Raw genomic sequence first — 14811 nt, forward strand, 5'->3', positions numbered from 1 at the left:
AGGAGAGGAATAGGAGAAATAATTTAAAACCATCTAAAAGTCATGCATTAAAATATTATGTTCAATGGAAGGTTGCGAATAACTTCTAAGATCAGATTTTGTTTTGTTGTTTCCTTACATTTTATAATGTAATTTCCCTAAATAAAGACACTCAGATATTTTCGCTACTATTTGAAATCCTCGCCTATCACAAATTCTTCCGAAGCTCAAAAGACATATTGATAGTAACATTTTCAAGCATAATCAAAGATAAATTCTCTCTTAGTCCTTCCCAAAATCATTCTATCGTAATACCTTATTCGCGAGAAATAATTTAAATTGACTAATAAACTGATGTTCTTTAAACTACATTCGGGCGTTCCGGGACATTGGTAAATTTTCTGAACTTCCTTAAAAATATCGACGAACTATACAATTAAAATCTGACCTGTTACTTCCTATATTCCTATGAAATGACCCTTACAAATAGAATTCATAATTCAAATTAAAAATACAATATCAATCCACCTACCATTGTTCGTCAAGGTTATTTAATGATATCTGCTTTGCTTCGTGGGATGATTGTTTGGGTCTGAAGTTTGCTTTCGGCGCTGCTGCATCATTACTTCCGTATGGATTCCACTTGGGCGATGAACTATTCACATTTCGTTGCTCGTGTTCAGCAGCTTCGTCACTTTTTGATACGGTTGCGTGTTCATTTGAGACTCGAGAGGAGCCCGCTCCAGACGAATGTCGGGGACTTTTCGATTTCCTGCCTGACTGTGACTTTTGCGACAAATTCCTTAAATCGAAACCAGCAGGGATAATATTTTTTTCTTGTTGCTTTTTATTATATCTGTTCTGTTTTTGACCTTTCCCCCCAGAAGGATCATGCTGCTTGCCATTTTCAATAGACGACGATTTCGGAGATATTGATGATGACTTAGTCGGTGAAATATTTTGACTTCGATCAGGCTTATCAGGGCTCTGTACCTTAACACCATCTTCACGATTACTGTTTAATTGTTCATCTATATTACTTTGATTTTTGCTATCTGGATAACCGTTTTTGCCATTTGGACTGGCCTTCGATTTGTCAGCTTCTGAAAAATTGGTTGCAGTATTTGATGTTGGTGTTTCAGGGAGGATTTGACCTAATTTTGCGTTAAGATTTTTCCTTTTATTTGCTAAACGGTTCATGACAACATTTACAGCACTTGCATGAGCTTCTTCTACATTTATTGGCGACTTTTCAGAATTAAGATTGGCATTAGTATGATTATTGGCAGGAGAGGAATTGCTCGGATGCGAACTTCCTTTTTGTGAACTCAACTCATGTTGTTCTTTTTCCGAAGAGTTAGCATTACTCGTACTATTTCTACTAGAATCGTTCGCCGAGGATGGTGGCGGGGGAATGCTGTGCTGATATTTACTTAAATGTTGTCTTCGCAATGTTCCCGCTTTCAACATGATCGGGGGATCTTCATCATCTACACATGTAATTTCTGGTCGCTTTTCCGTTGCCGTCTCCGGATCTTTAGCAAGGTGGCGAACACTAACAGAGTCGTTAAAAGAAATGTCATCTATGGATATTTCATTCCCCATTCGATACTTCTCATTGCGTGTTTCCCAATCTGTAAACTTGCGTTCTATATCGATCCCAGCGTCACTGCATTCCGGAATTAAATTAGGTGAAGCAGCGTACGGTTTTGGCTTTTCTACAGGCCCCTCTTTAGCAGCTCCACTTCCCGTCAATGCGACAGGAATACCATCGTCACTCAACATAGACCATCTAGGCAACCGATTTGTACCTATTTCATCCAAAGTAGTGAAGAATTCGTGTGTCGTTAAGGCTTTCGCCTGGTCAATTTCTAATAAAATAGCATCGGCTTTCACAGATTTGTTCCCGCGGGTAGTAAAAACAAGATTGCCGAAAAATTGTCCTTGTTTTGTTCGCTTGTTACGAATGAATCTTATTTCTTCGGCTTCCTTTATTAATTTGCCAATCGTAGAGATGGCAGTCGGAGACCATTTGTCGCATTGAACCATTTCAGTGGCAAGGGTCTCTAGGTTGAAAGTCTGCATGAATAAAAGAAAAAGAGAAATGTTAGCAATATGCACATAATCATTATTTATTCACTTATTATTTAAAAATGCTTCTTAAGATGGAACATATTTCTGTCGTATTGGTATATGGCTATGTGGAATTGCCGAATCTTCAATCAAATGTCCGCAGAGAAGGAAATGCTCGGCGGATGGGTGACAGAGATGCACATGTTCGATGATCATGCTGATGCCCAGGCCGGGGAGGTGAGCGCGAACGACCACCCATTGATAAAAATTGACTATGGAAAGAATACTACACTTTAATCTTAGCCATAAGCGCGAGAAGCGTTGTCCGGATGTATTGCGCACCACGGCTACACCTGTCAGCGCTCCTCAGCATCTTCTCGAGAGTGTTATCTGGAGAGAGAACTACCACCACCAACCAGAGTTTAAATAGAGCTGCTGGCGAATCCCATCCCAGCGTCCACAAGAAAACCCATACCTCTGCGCCGTAGAGCCCCCAATATTTACCATTAGCCTACTTAAGGCCAAAGCTCCAGCTGTAGCCATTCGCAGCTGCTTCGAATTGCTCGAAAAAGCTCATCTTTGAGTTAAGAGTCAGTCCAAGGTACTTTACCGTTGGTTTTGACTCGATCGTCGACTCTCCGAACGATATTGGATGCAGGGTCGGAATTCTGTTTTTAATCAGGATGACTCCTTCGTTTTTTTCCAGTGCAAGGTTGAAACCATGAACAGTCATCCATCCGCTTACCCGTCGCATCAATATACCAAGCGTGCTTTGCGCCTGTTCGACAGTGCATTCAGCAACAAATACCGCGACATCATCTGCAGTAGTTTAGGTAGGCTCTCATAGAAAGCGTTCGAGAAGTTCGGTCCTAGGATGGCTCCCTGCACTACCCGCGACGTGACCTCCATCCTCCTCTGACCCTCTAGCGTTTCATAGAGCCGTGAACGGTTCTTCAGGTAGTCCCTCAATATCCGTAAGAGATGATTCGGCACGTGGAAAGTATTGTCTAGTGTGCCTAGAATGTCTTTCCATCTTACGGAATTAAAGGCGTTCCTGACGTCAAGCGTTACAAGGAGCACCACCGGTCGAGCTCGGCGGCTGTGTGCCTCCGCTCGACGAGCGGCATCCATGACTTGCATGACAGCAGTAATTGTGGATCCCCCTGCTCTGAAACCGAACTGCCGTGGGGATATGTCTTCGGCGGCGCTCTACTTCTTATGAGCACTTTCCGTGCAGTGTAAAGTGGGAGGTATGAAGACGGCAACTCAGGCTCGTCCTTCCTCCTCTTCCACCTTCCAACAGGAAAGGAATATACCCTCCCGCAGACAAGCGTTGAATGTGCCGAATAGTAGGTATGGCGGATGTTGGAAGACCAATTTGTATACCTCCGCTGGGATACCATCGGGTCCTGGCGCCTTCTTGGTTTTCATAGAGAGTACTGTCTGTCCGAACTCGTTTATAGGAAAACGTGGGCAGTCCTCGGCGCCCTCCGCGCCGATGTCATCCCGTACGGGGTGGGCAGGGAATAGGGCCTTCAATGAACAGGAGCCCCGATTTTCGGATTAGCAGTTTGTAACCGAGTTCAACGGGTCTTCATTCACTTCGTCAACCAGATGCTGCCAGCAGTGAGCTTTGCTCCTGTTTATTGCGCTACGAAGTCTTTTTTGGCTGATCTGTACTTTGTCATAATGGTACATGCCTCCTCTCGGTCGTTTAGAGGTTCTGTCAAGCGGCGGAATCTGTGACACTCCTTCCAGAGCTCTGCAAGTTACGCCGTCTACCAATACATAGAAGGTTTGCCACGTCTCGATGGCCTCCTGAACATAAAAGCTCCGCAGGCCGTCGTTATCAGGTTCATAACTGAATTTACGACAGTGTCAGCTGCACTGTGCCGTTATGAATTTCAAAGAAATGCCCTAAAATACTTTAAATTATCGATCAAATTAGATTGTCGCGCCAACAATTGCTAGGTTTGTTGCCTGTATTTCTTCTACTCGGACATTTGTCAAGTTCAAGTGGGCATAGTTGCCGGACATTTAATAGATTTTGCTTACCTGGTGCAAACTATTTATGTTGTGAAAAGCCGACTGCTGCAGCATTCCATGTCCAGAGCCCGTTGTGCCACAGCTTCGAGTGTTCTATCATCGACGGTGACATAGATGTGAGCTGTTCACCCCATTTTATTTAAATCGGTTTACTGTCTGCCTGTCCGTCTGTCACATGCATTTTTCTCGGAGACGGTTGTAGCGATCGACACCAAATTTGGGCAAAAGGTGGAAGCTTCCAATGCTCACACATACAATGAGTTACATAATTCTACGTCGAATTTAAGGACGGTCTCCATACATGCAAAAGGGCAGTTTAAATTTTTGTTCTTCAAATATAGTCATGTCATTTAACTCATAGTGGCACGTTGGGGATTGTATGTGTACTACAAGAATGACGACCTCTTTTCCAACGTTCAGCAGCATATTTATAGTTTGGTACTAGCTTCGCTAGCTTATATATTTGTACAAGTAACCTCCAGTCTCATCTGTGTGTTACTCCGTACGCTATGGCTACTCTTAGACCAATCAGAAGACAAGAATGTGATCTAGGAGGTAGTTCCTTATTCATTGAATGCCGTGGTTACATATGCATATACAATCGATTATTTCGGACTAAAATCTAACTGTCAAATATCCTAGCACCACCTGCTGACGAACTCAAGGGGTCTATCGGACAAAACTGTAACAAATACCCTCGACTTAGAGCCAACTGCATTTTCTAATATAGAGGCTCCGGCATGATTCCAACAGAACTCTATCTTAAAGAGGTAAATAATCTGTTTAGTGTAGGATCTAAGACAGACACTTTTCCTGCTTTCGAATTTTATTTAATTTTGTGTTATTGCCGATTTTTCAATTGAGTACGGAAAGTACAGACGTCAATTTTCCGTAGCAATAAACGTTATTCATTAATATGCATGAATTGCATAAAAATGTTTACATAAAAAGCAGTAATTACTAGAAGTACATGGTGAGAACTGGAGGACGTGTGAGTACTCGCGAAACAGCATGGCAATTTATTCGGTCTCTACACTGCCTCGCTTCGGGATAATAAATACTTTTCTACTGTGTCTGCAGCTTTTGGCGGGACTTTCCACATCACAACATAAGGACACCCGTAAATCAAACCATGTAATCTATGGTGGTAGGGCTTCGGATACCCAGTACCGTGCTGAAGTGTGACCGGGGCAATGACAAATCTCCTTTATCACGGAGCACACGGTGGCAAACTTTCCGGGATTTCGCACGGTATCAGAGTTCGTGCGCGTCACCCCGCCATCATTCACAACAGTCAATAGAGCTTCACCTTCCGTCCATCGATCAACGGCGAAAGTAGAAGGCAGCCAAATGTTACAGCGCCCCTTTCATTGGGAGAACGCATAAATGAACTCTGTGAATTCATCAAGTTGAGGCTGCTCTGATACGGGGCATTGAGTTTTTCCATATTAGAGCAGCAGAAGAGGAAAACACTAAGCGTCATGTGCAAAAGTCATGCGAGAAACGCAGATAACACCTCGCAACATAGGGTAAATGAAGAAACGTTGTAGGAACGGAATTAGGGAACCCCTTGGTGCCCAGCAAGCAGCCAAAAAGGAAAAAACCTCTTCATTGAAGAAAACTGAGCCGAAGAAAATTCTGAGAAAAGTTGGGGGAAGAATCGGTGAACTGTCAACCCGGACAAAGGTGGGCAGGAAAACAGATCCGTCATGAAATAATCATTATTTACGCCGATATCCTTCCCCTTACTGTTAACTTGCCGGTGGATTCTACAATTAAACTGATCACCGCGAGCAAAGTAAGAAGAGATTGGATCGTGTGCCGACTTAAGAAGCATCTCTCAGGAGGTGCTTTAGATGCGTCGATTTCGATGGCTTTGTAGAAGCATGCACTAATCAGCGTGATAGTTCGAAAATGTGCAATGTGAAAAGGACTATCTCATCAAAGATTACACTACAAATCCACAATGCATGATGTACAAAAGGAAAGAGGAAGTGGACGACGGGCACGTTGCAGGTGATGTCAAGTAGCATATAGCAGGAAGCTGAATCGTTGAGCTAAATGAGGTTGATAAAAAAGAACCTCAATCATTGCGGGACATCTCAAGACTTTCTCTCGCCAACCATCTTATCAAAAGTACGGTAGTGCTACACGACGATATGAACATCTTGAAGGCAAGTCATGAATCAACAGTGGCATTCCCGGTAACCAGCTTTATGGAGGCAAAAGGCAATAGCGTCCATATCTACAACTGTCACGCCCCTCATAGTGCAACAGTTGCGCTAGAGACCATAGACCTAAAATTATTGCCGGGGAGGCCGAGTGACGTACACCAGAGGTCAAACCTTACTTGAAACCTTCGCACACTTGGATATTGCACTAGCCAACGTTGCATGCATCATCAGCTTCATCAGAAGGTTAGGCTGATTCGTCGAACTGATTTGCTTCAGTGCCTTGTTGACAAAAGGGATAGTCTGGCGGGTGTGACCACGAGACCATGTTTCCAGACATTAGAAACGGAGGAGGCGATATTCGAATGCGCAACAGAAATGGAAAAACTCGAAAGGTTGGCTTATCCACTGAAGCTTTCGAGAAGTGACTTTAGAAAGACATCACAATCCCTGAACGAAACGGCGCTGGAAAAGCTGAGTGAGCTGTCCGCGAATAACTGAAGCATGCTCCTCTAGAATGCCACGACGGCGTTTCTACCACAATAAGAAACAAACCTACTGGTGGAACTAGGAAATCTCACTACTGAGATCATCCTATCTACGAGGTTGTTCCAAAGGGAAGCCAGAACACACCGGCAGATGGAGAAAGAATTCCACCATCTTTGAAGTAGCCTTAAGAAACCCATACGAGGAAATAAGCGGAATTACTTGACGTGTCTGCGACTTTTGTTCAAAATAATTGCAGTTCTTTTCCCATAACACGAAGAAAGTGGACCCCCTACCAAAGATTTAACAGAAAATTTTCCAAATTCCCGGGGTAACCGAGAAAGAACTACAAGAGATCTGTGGGCGAATTGAGAATAAGAATTCGAAATTGAACGGGACACCAAACATAGCCCTGAAGTCGGCTGCTAAAATCACGTCACAGCGTTGTCAGTTGGTAATACTGCGCCGTGGCGATGCTAGATGTCAGAAATGCCTTTAATTTCACCAACCGGGGTTGGATTAAGGACACCTTGGATAAACTAGGTGTCCCTGTTTATTTAGACCGGTTACTATAGAGGCCTGTCGGAGACTCTTCTTTGATATGAAACGAATAACGGACCAAAATATGCTTTGACGGCAGGTATTCCCAAGGCCCCGTGTTGGGCCCTGCTATGGAACGCAATGTATGACAGAGTGGTTTATCTTCACGTGCCAAGGAAGGCAACGGTGGTTGGTTTTGCATGCGAACTGGCGATGGTGATAGCTGCGAAGCACCCAAAGGGAGCGTTTCGCTCAGTGCAGGATTTTGCATGCGACCTGGCGATGGTGATAGCTGCGAAGCACCCCAAAGAAGCGTTTCGCTCAGTGCACGATTTTGCACACCCTGGCATTCGAACAATGAACCGACTAGTCCCCAGCAAATATTTCTGGCCGTGCATACATGAAGGGCATGGATTCTGGTGATGGTCACTAGGCATGCTTGCAAGGAAGTAAGTGTAAATCGACAAGGCGCTTCCCCAATATACACCTAGTTATTATAGGCTCTTTGCGAGACTCGCACGGCTACGAATACTGCGTCACGATCATTGATCGGTTTACGCGATAGCCTGAGGCAATACCTCTGCAGGACGTAACAGCACAGTCATATGCTGAGACTCTCTGTTGAGAGTGGATTTCGCGCTTTGGTGTTCCCGTCATAATCATCATCGGACAAGGAATGCAATTTGAATCTACTATCTTCTCGAGGCTCGGAAAGCTCTTGGGATTCAAACGTCGTATAGCCGACTCTCCAATGACTCGGTCCTCGACAAGAGACGAAGTTCCCAGATTAAACCCACTATCGGCATCTCCTCACACGTAGCCGACGGTTCACATCCCTAGGGAACTCGAACCTTGTACTCACGTTCTGGTGAGGACTGATACCCTCCGAAAACCGGCCCCTGTTAATTCGATTGACAGTGGCCACTATCGGTGTTCTCCGTGGCGGAGCAGGCCATGATTATTTAATTTTTGAATTGTAAATATGAATATTGATAAGTTGAGAAATGTCAGTTTAAGAAAATAAAAAGAAGATTATGTCCCGTGTCTATGTGATGAGTGTATTTTTGCCTTCAGTGGATTTAAAGTAATTTGCAATTTAATTAAGCATTCCAAAGTGTCATGTAGTGGCTAACATGTCTGTAGTTAGTGAAAAGGAAGAGTTTTCACTAGACTAAAAATTTTCTGGTATTTTAACATCACCACTCAGTGAAGCAGTGTCTAGTTCTGTCCGGTATTCCGAATAAAGACGCTCAAAGTGATGTGTGGTTTTACCTAACAAGGTAGAACTACAAAGGCTCTGTAAGGCGGGGGAATGAGAAGGTTAGTACGTAGTAATATGTTAAAGGATTCAGGCTAGTTCTCACAGCGGGACACAGTCACCTGCACTTCCAAAAGAAAAAAAACGAGAATTTGGCCGCGTATAGGAAAAACGGAAATAGCTTTATTAACAAGGAAACCTACGCGACCCTGGTTCCAAGCAATATCATGCAGTGTTCCATAATCGACTATGACTTCAGCAGAAAACAAACAATTTTGACTGGCCCAGTGGATCCATCATTTCACGAAAGAGTTTAAGGCGATTTACTAAAAAATGCAATCTCACCTTTTGAGCTGGTACAACGTTCATAAGTCCAGCGAAGAACACCGACTGCCGAGGACCATCCTCAATGTCGCTGGGCCAGGGTTTTATTAACCGGCCTTCGACTTGGAACGGTACCCTATGGGAAAAAGCAGGTTTACTTCTAATGAGAATTCCAAATGCAAGAAGATGCACTCACCCGTAATCAATGGCCCATACACTGTACTTTTTCCCCGACTCGGCTACGAAGTCGCATTTAGCCCGGATCCATCGACCCAAAGAGAAAATGTAAGCGACGACAATCTGCAAAAACGGGAAATCGTCAAGGTTAAATCGTTAGTCCATCGCTATGGCGATGCCGAGAACTGTATTCCTTGTGCACACACACCTCGTCAACTTGGGGCTGGTACCCGCTCGCCGGCGAATTCGCGAACTTAAAACAGTGAGTTTGCAACTGATTTTCCCACGCACATAGTTCAGTATTCGCCAGGAAACTCGATTCGTACTTGAACCAAAACATATGCGGGTTGATGTAGTGGGTAATTCTGATGCAGTCCCGTTCCTCTTCGTTGCTAATCATGTTTACCGATTGGGGATATGTTTTTGAGGTTATCACAAACAAATGTAAAATAACTGTCTAGTCTTCAGATTTCAACGGAAACAATTGGATATTTTGGATATGTAGTTCATGCGGACTCAAAGTCACTAAAAACAAAATGACATCACTAGGTGGGAACTGAATTGCTAAAGGAAAACCACTAAATGAAAAACCGACCCGAAGACATGGCGCATTCGACTATGAGGAAAGATGCCGCAACAAAGCCAGACGTGCGGAATTGCCAAATACAATATTTTTTGTATTGAAAATATCGTATATTTACGGCGCGCCACTGATTGAGCATTTCAATTTCTAACGGTCATTTTTGTCGGACTGTACTGTTGACTGTTGCTGTGGGGTTTTATCCAGAATGCCGACAGCATAGTATATCTAATAGGGACCATACCCTGCCAAACAAATTGTGCAATCGCATTTTCCATTTACTTGGTAAAATTTTGTTTAAACCTTAGTTACAAGTTGCAAATGCACGAACAAAATGTCATTGTGCTATTGAACCTATTGTTATTGCGTCCGACACTTAGCTATATTAATTTCAAAAATCCTTTGAGGATAGACCCAAATTCTTTCGGAGATCTTTTGCAAATGGTACTACCACACATATATAAAGAGAACACACAATTAGGGGATGCAATATCTCCTAAGCAAAGGTTGTTTGTAAGTTTATGATATCTAATATCTGGACCTACACACGCACTTTAAAATTTGGAAAAGTTATTTCTCTCAAATACTAGGAAAAATTGTGGTAAAGGTTGGAAGGGCAAGGGCCGCGCCCTCCATAGTTCCCTTGTACATCGCGGAGATGATTACCCTACCAATAAGCTTATTTATGATACGAAAATAGCTTCTTTCCGCTATTGATTTTTAGCAAGAGTAGAAAGACGGGATCTTTTTCTTCCTTCTACATATCCAGTTTAGGATGATAATATCAAGTTATTGTAGCTCAGTGGTTAGAACACTGTAGTTCGGAAGGTGGCGGTTTAGATCTCACTGGAGGCGGGCGGATATGTGTCGTGGCTTCACGTCGGATACCAGTCGACTTAGCAGTGAATTAGTACCTGATTCAAATCAGGGTAATAATCACGGGCGAGCGCAATGCTGACTACATTGCCTCCTACGGTGTCCTGCAATCGTACAGTGCACGTTACGATCTTGAATGAAGTGGTCTAACGCAATTCAAAACGTTGATCTAACTTGATTCTGGTGCTAACGATTATTATTATAACAAGGAGAGGAGGGTGAATGCTGCGATTTTTCAATGAACTTTGAGAAAGAGTATGTCAAATTTAAATCCTAACGTTTTGACGTGAATGTAACCCAAAAGGGCTGTACACTTCTTTTCGATGACCCTACATCCCGAATTGATACATTTATCTCGATACGAAGACCGCGTCCTCACGTTAGAAAATTTCAAAATTGATCTGCAATCTGCGCTCACTGAGTCCTCCTAACATTTCCTTGACTTTTTTTGAGCCGCTACCATCGGCTCCGCCTTTCAGCACTCATTTCAGAATCCCTCTTCCTTCTTCCCTCGTGCATTCATTCCATGTGGCATGCCTATTGCAATTTCCGGATTTTGACTAGTTTTGATGGGTCACCAAATAATTCATACAATTCATGATTGTATCTAATTCGCCAGGCATCTCCTTCAATCCTTTACGGCTCCAAAAATATTTCGAAAGATTTTTCTCTCGAAGGTATCGATCTGCTTTTCCGACATTTGCGTCAAAGTCCCCGTCTCGCATCCATACAGCAGCATAGTCCAAATTAATATATTGTAGATGCGCAGTTTATTGCGTTTGTGTACTTTTCTCGATCTCATTTTGTGGAGGACCACATAAAATGCTTTATGAGCAGTAGCAATCCGCCTTTGGAATTAGTGTTTTTTATTTCTGTTCTTCGAGAGTAGCGCTCCTAGGTAGAAAATGGTCCACCTGTTCGAAATTATGCTCGATCACTGCAACGTTCTGCATACTAGCAACCGCCTTTCGAGTTTGGATAAATTCGTTTTGAATTCAGTGACCCTGAGCCCCACTTCACTCGCTGCTGACTTGAACTGCATGAACACTTCCTTCACAGGAAGCATCGATCGGGCGAAAATATACACATCGTGTGCGTAGGCCACTATTTGTGCTGATTTTACCAATAACGTATCTCTGGTATCAACTGAAACCACCTTCCTGTCGACGCATTCGAGCAAAGACGATGGGGCAATACCGTCCCTTGCTTAAGTCCTAACACTAAAAAAAATTGGTGTCAGTTCATTTTGGATTTTTACCAATGGACAGTTGGTGCACATCGATGTCATACTCCCAGCATTTATCGAGCACCTGCTTAACTGCGAATATCTGGTCCGTTGTTGATCATCCGGATCTAAAGTCACCTAGGTATCCCTGTCTGTATACTGTCTTAGTCATCGTTCCATTATATTTGTCAGCACCTTGTAGCACGTACACAGCAGCGAGGTTCCCCTATTGTTTTAGCAACGCACACGATCTGCTATTCTGTATACTGGACAAATTACACTTTTCCTCCAGTCGTCAGGTATTTGTTCGGTTGTTTAAATTCTGCTGATTAGTTTGTAGATTCGACTGGTGAACTCTGTTACCCCTTCTTTTAAGAGCTCGGCTGGGATGCCACCGGTCCCGGGATTTGTGTGATTTTAATTTAAACAAAGCTGTCTGTACTTCGTACAAAGTCGGGGGTGTGAGCACTTGTTCTTCGTTTGGATAATCTGGAATGACTAAGAGGCGAAAATGGGTCATCGTTGGGTTCAGGAGGTCTTGAAAATACCAAACCCATCTTGCTTTTATTTGAGTCTCGTCACTGGTGATATTGCCATTCTGATCTCTACAAAGGGTGGTTCGCGGATTAAAAGCTATTATCCGTTTCACTATACTACATGCTACTCGTACATCGTTCTTCTTCAAGCTGTCGTCAAGTGTTAAAATTTTGTTGTTATTGAACTTTCGCTGTTCTCGTTTGCAGATCTTATTGTATCGCCTTAATTCGTGATACTTGTCTTCAATGGCTTGGATTCGTCCTTCAATTAGTAGTCCGTAAACTTCGTTTTTTTATGTTATTCGCGTCCATCCTCAATTTTTCGCTACATTTCGTTACTACTTTCCTCAGGACCAGCAGGATGGAGCGCCTTGATTGTGGACATGCAAGCTACTTTCACGGTTCTACGCCAAGTGTCCTTCGAGCGACCCACTCGTCCGCAATCTTGCATGGCATAGCCCGCAATGCAATTATCGCCCCCCGTCAATGTGTGATTTATCCGCTGTCATTTTCGGCTTCCTATCACATCGCATGTTAGACTAAGAACCTCTGTTTGGTGTTTTTCTTTAGTCCAACTCTACCTGCCTCTCCTTCCGAATCCAGAGCTATTTGGCCAAGGTCCACGACCCGGTGAGAGAGCAAACAGATGTCATGAACGTAGTCGAGGTGTTTGAATAAAGATATCATCGTCCATTGAATTCCTCGACGTCCGTAAGAGCGGACATGAAGAAATAATATCGTCACAGGATGCAACCCTGGCAGTCTCCGCTTTGGTCTTGAAAATTCTCCGAGATGTTTCTCCGGAATGCCCCTTTCGCTTTCTTGAAATCGAGCAGGTACAGCGAAGATCTAAATTTCACGCACTATTCCAAAATGATTCGTAGGGTGTTGATGTGGTGAATGCAGGAGGATCCGGAGCGGAAACCAGCCTGCTCTTTGTCGTTCAAGTTTTCGAGGTGCTGTTTGATGCATTCCAGGATTAGCCATTATCTTTTCGACGACAGGGATCACGCAAATAACCCTCCAATTGTCACACTCAAAACATGTGCCCCATGTTTTCGAATTTTAGCGACCATCCCCTTTTTTTACTCCCAAGATTTCTGATGGTAATCTTGGGAGCAGTAGATCTGCAGTAACTGCAGGTGTAGAGATAAATTACTCTGCGGGGAAACAATCAAGGCCAGCTGCTTTACTCAGTTTGAGTGCATTGTTGGCCAAAATGATCCCTGACCGCGATTGCCAGGTTTGCGGATGTTCTAGCTTTGGTTGTTACAGCAAAACGTCTAGAGGATCTGGACAACATCATGCAGAAACACTAAGAATGGTGAAGTCCTGACTAGAAAGAGCCAGGCTGATATTGGCGGGCGAGAACGGAATCTGTCTTAACAGGAAGAAGAACACTGTGAAAGTGGAAGTCGATGGATATAATATTGTGTCAAAGGCGGCCATCAAATACTTGGGAGTGATAATTGAGCTTTAGGGAGTACCTAGAGTATGCATGCCAAAAGGCAGCCAGTGCCAGCGTGGCACTTGCAAAAATGTTGGTGCAATCTATTCTGCTTTACTCGTCACCTGTTTGGGTAGAGATGCTTGCAAACTTTCAGAGACGGAAGCAGGTAAGTTCAGTTTACCGGCTGATGGCTTCAATGATTTACGGTGCTTTTAGAACCACATCAGATGATCAGTGCTGTTGGTGGCGGGCATGATTCCAGTCGACATTCTAACGAAAGAAATAAGTTTGCTGTACCATGCAAGATATATGGAGGCGCACACAGAACGTAAGGAATGCGACAAGATCAAAGTCGAATTATTTCTGGTAACGCTAATTTGACAAGTCTACGTAGGGTCGATGGATGCACAGGCTCAATCCCAACATTAAGGTGTGGCTTGAGCGGAAACATGCGGAGACCAACTACAACATGACTCAACTGCTAACGGATCCAGAAGATGTAATGTTCTATGGCCGACGGTTCGCAATGGAGAGGAGGACTTTGAACCAAACGTTGGGAAACGAGCGTGAACCCGGAGAATATAGTTACGGAAATGCTGAGGTCGAAGGAGATTTGGCTTTTGGCGGTTTCCTCCGCAATCGTAAAAATACAGCAGGAGTTGGTGAAGGTGGAACGCAGAAAGGAGCCTAAAAGCAAACCCTCCCCGCCAAAGCTTAGAAATTTGTCTGCTGCAGAAGGTTTTATCTGAAACATGTACAGACATTTGTCTGTTTGTTATCTAAGGCATTTTCCTACGCCAAACATAAGTTAATAATACTGGTTTCAATATGTTCACCTCGCAAATACACTAGAGAATATTCTGTCGTGTTATGTCGCCCACTGAGAGCGTTAGCAAAACTGTCTTGTCGGTCCCAGTGGGCGCGCTCCTTTAGAGGAAGACTATTGTGAAGACCAATAACAAAATGTTGCTCATAACTTAATTTGCTTGTGTCTCATTAATAAATTCCTACACCTCGGAGGACAACCTTCCCATTCGGGCGCTGATCTCTTCATGTATTATTTCTGTTCAACATGCGCCAGCTGTTTTGC

The 14811-nt window shown here is 43.6% G+C and overlaps 1 protein-coding gene across 2 annotated transcripts in view; it reads right to left on the bottom strand.

Annotated features, from left to right (window-relative positions):
* Nucleotides 1-9665, bottom strand: part of LOC119656017 (putative ATP-dependent RNA helicase TDRD12) — a 167088-nt gene extending 157423 nt beyond the window's left edge. For both annotated transcript variants that reach the window (XM_038062267.1, XM_038062268.1), the window contains exons 1-4: nucleotides 9263-9665; nucleotides 9074-9177; nucleotides 8899-9013; nucleotides 512-2058 (exon numbers count right to left, since the gene is read on the bottom strand). In XM_038062267.1, the coding sequence (XP_037918195.1) occupies nucleotides 512-2058; nucleotides 8899-9013; nucleotides 9074-9177; nucleotides 9263-9454 (1958 nt within the window). In that variant the 5' untranslated portion in view covers nucleotides 9455-9665. The remainder of the gene's footprint in view (nucleotides 1-511; nucleotides 2059-8898; nucleotides 9014-9073; nucleotides 9178-9262) is intronic.
* Between the last annotated feature and the right edge of the window lie 5146 nt (nucleotides 9666-14811).

This window comes from Hermetia illucens, chromosome 4 (genome assembly GCF_905115235.1).
Source record: "Hermetia illucens chromosome 4, iHerIll2.2.curated.20191125, whole genome shotgun sequence".
Lineage (NCBI taxonomy): Eukaryota > Metazoa > Arthropoda > Insecta > Diptera > Stratiomyidae > Hermetia > Hermetia illucens.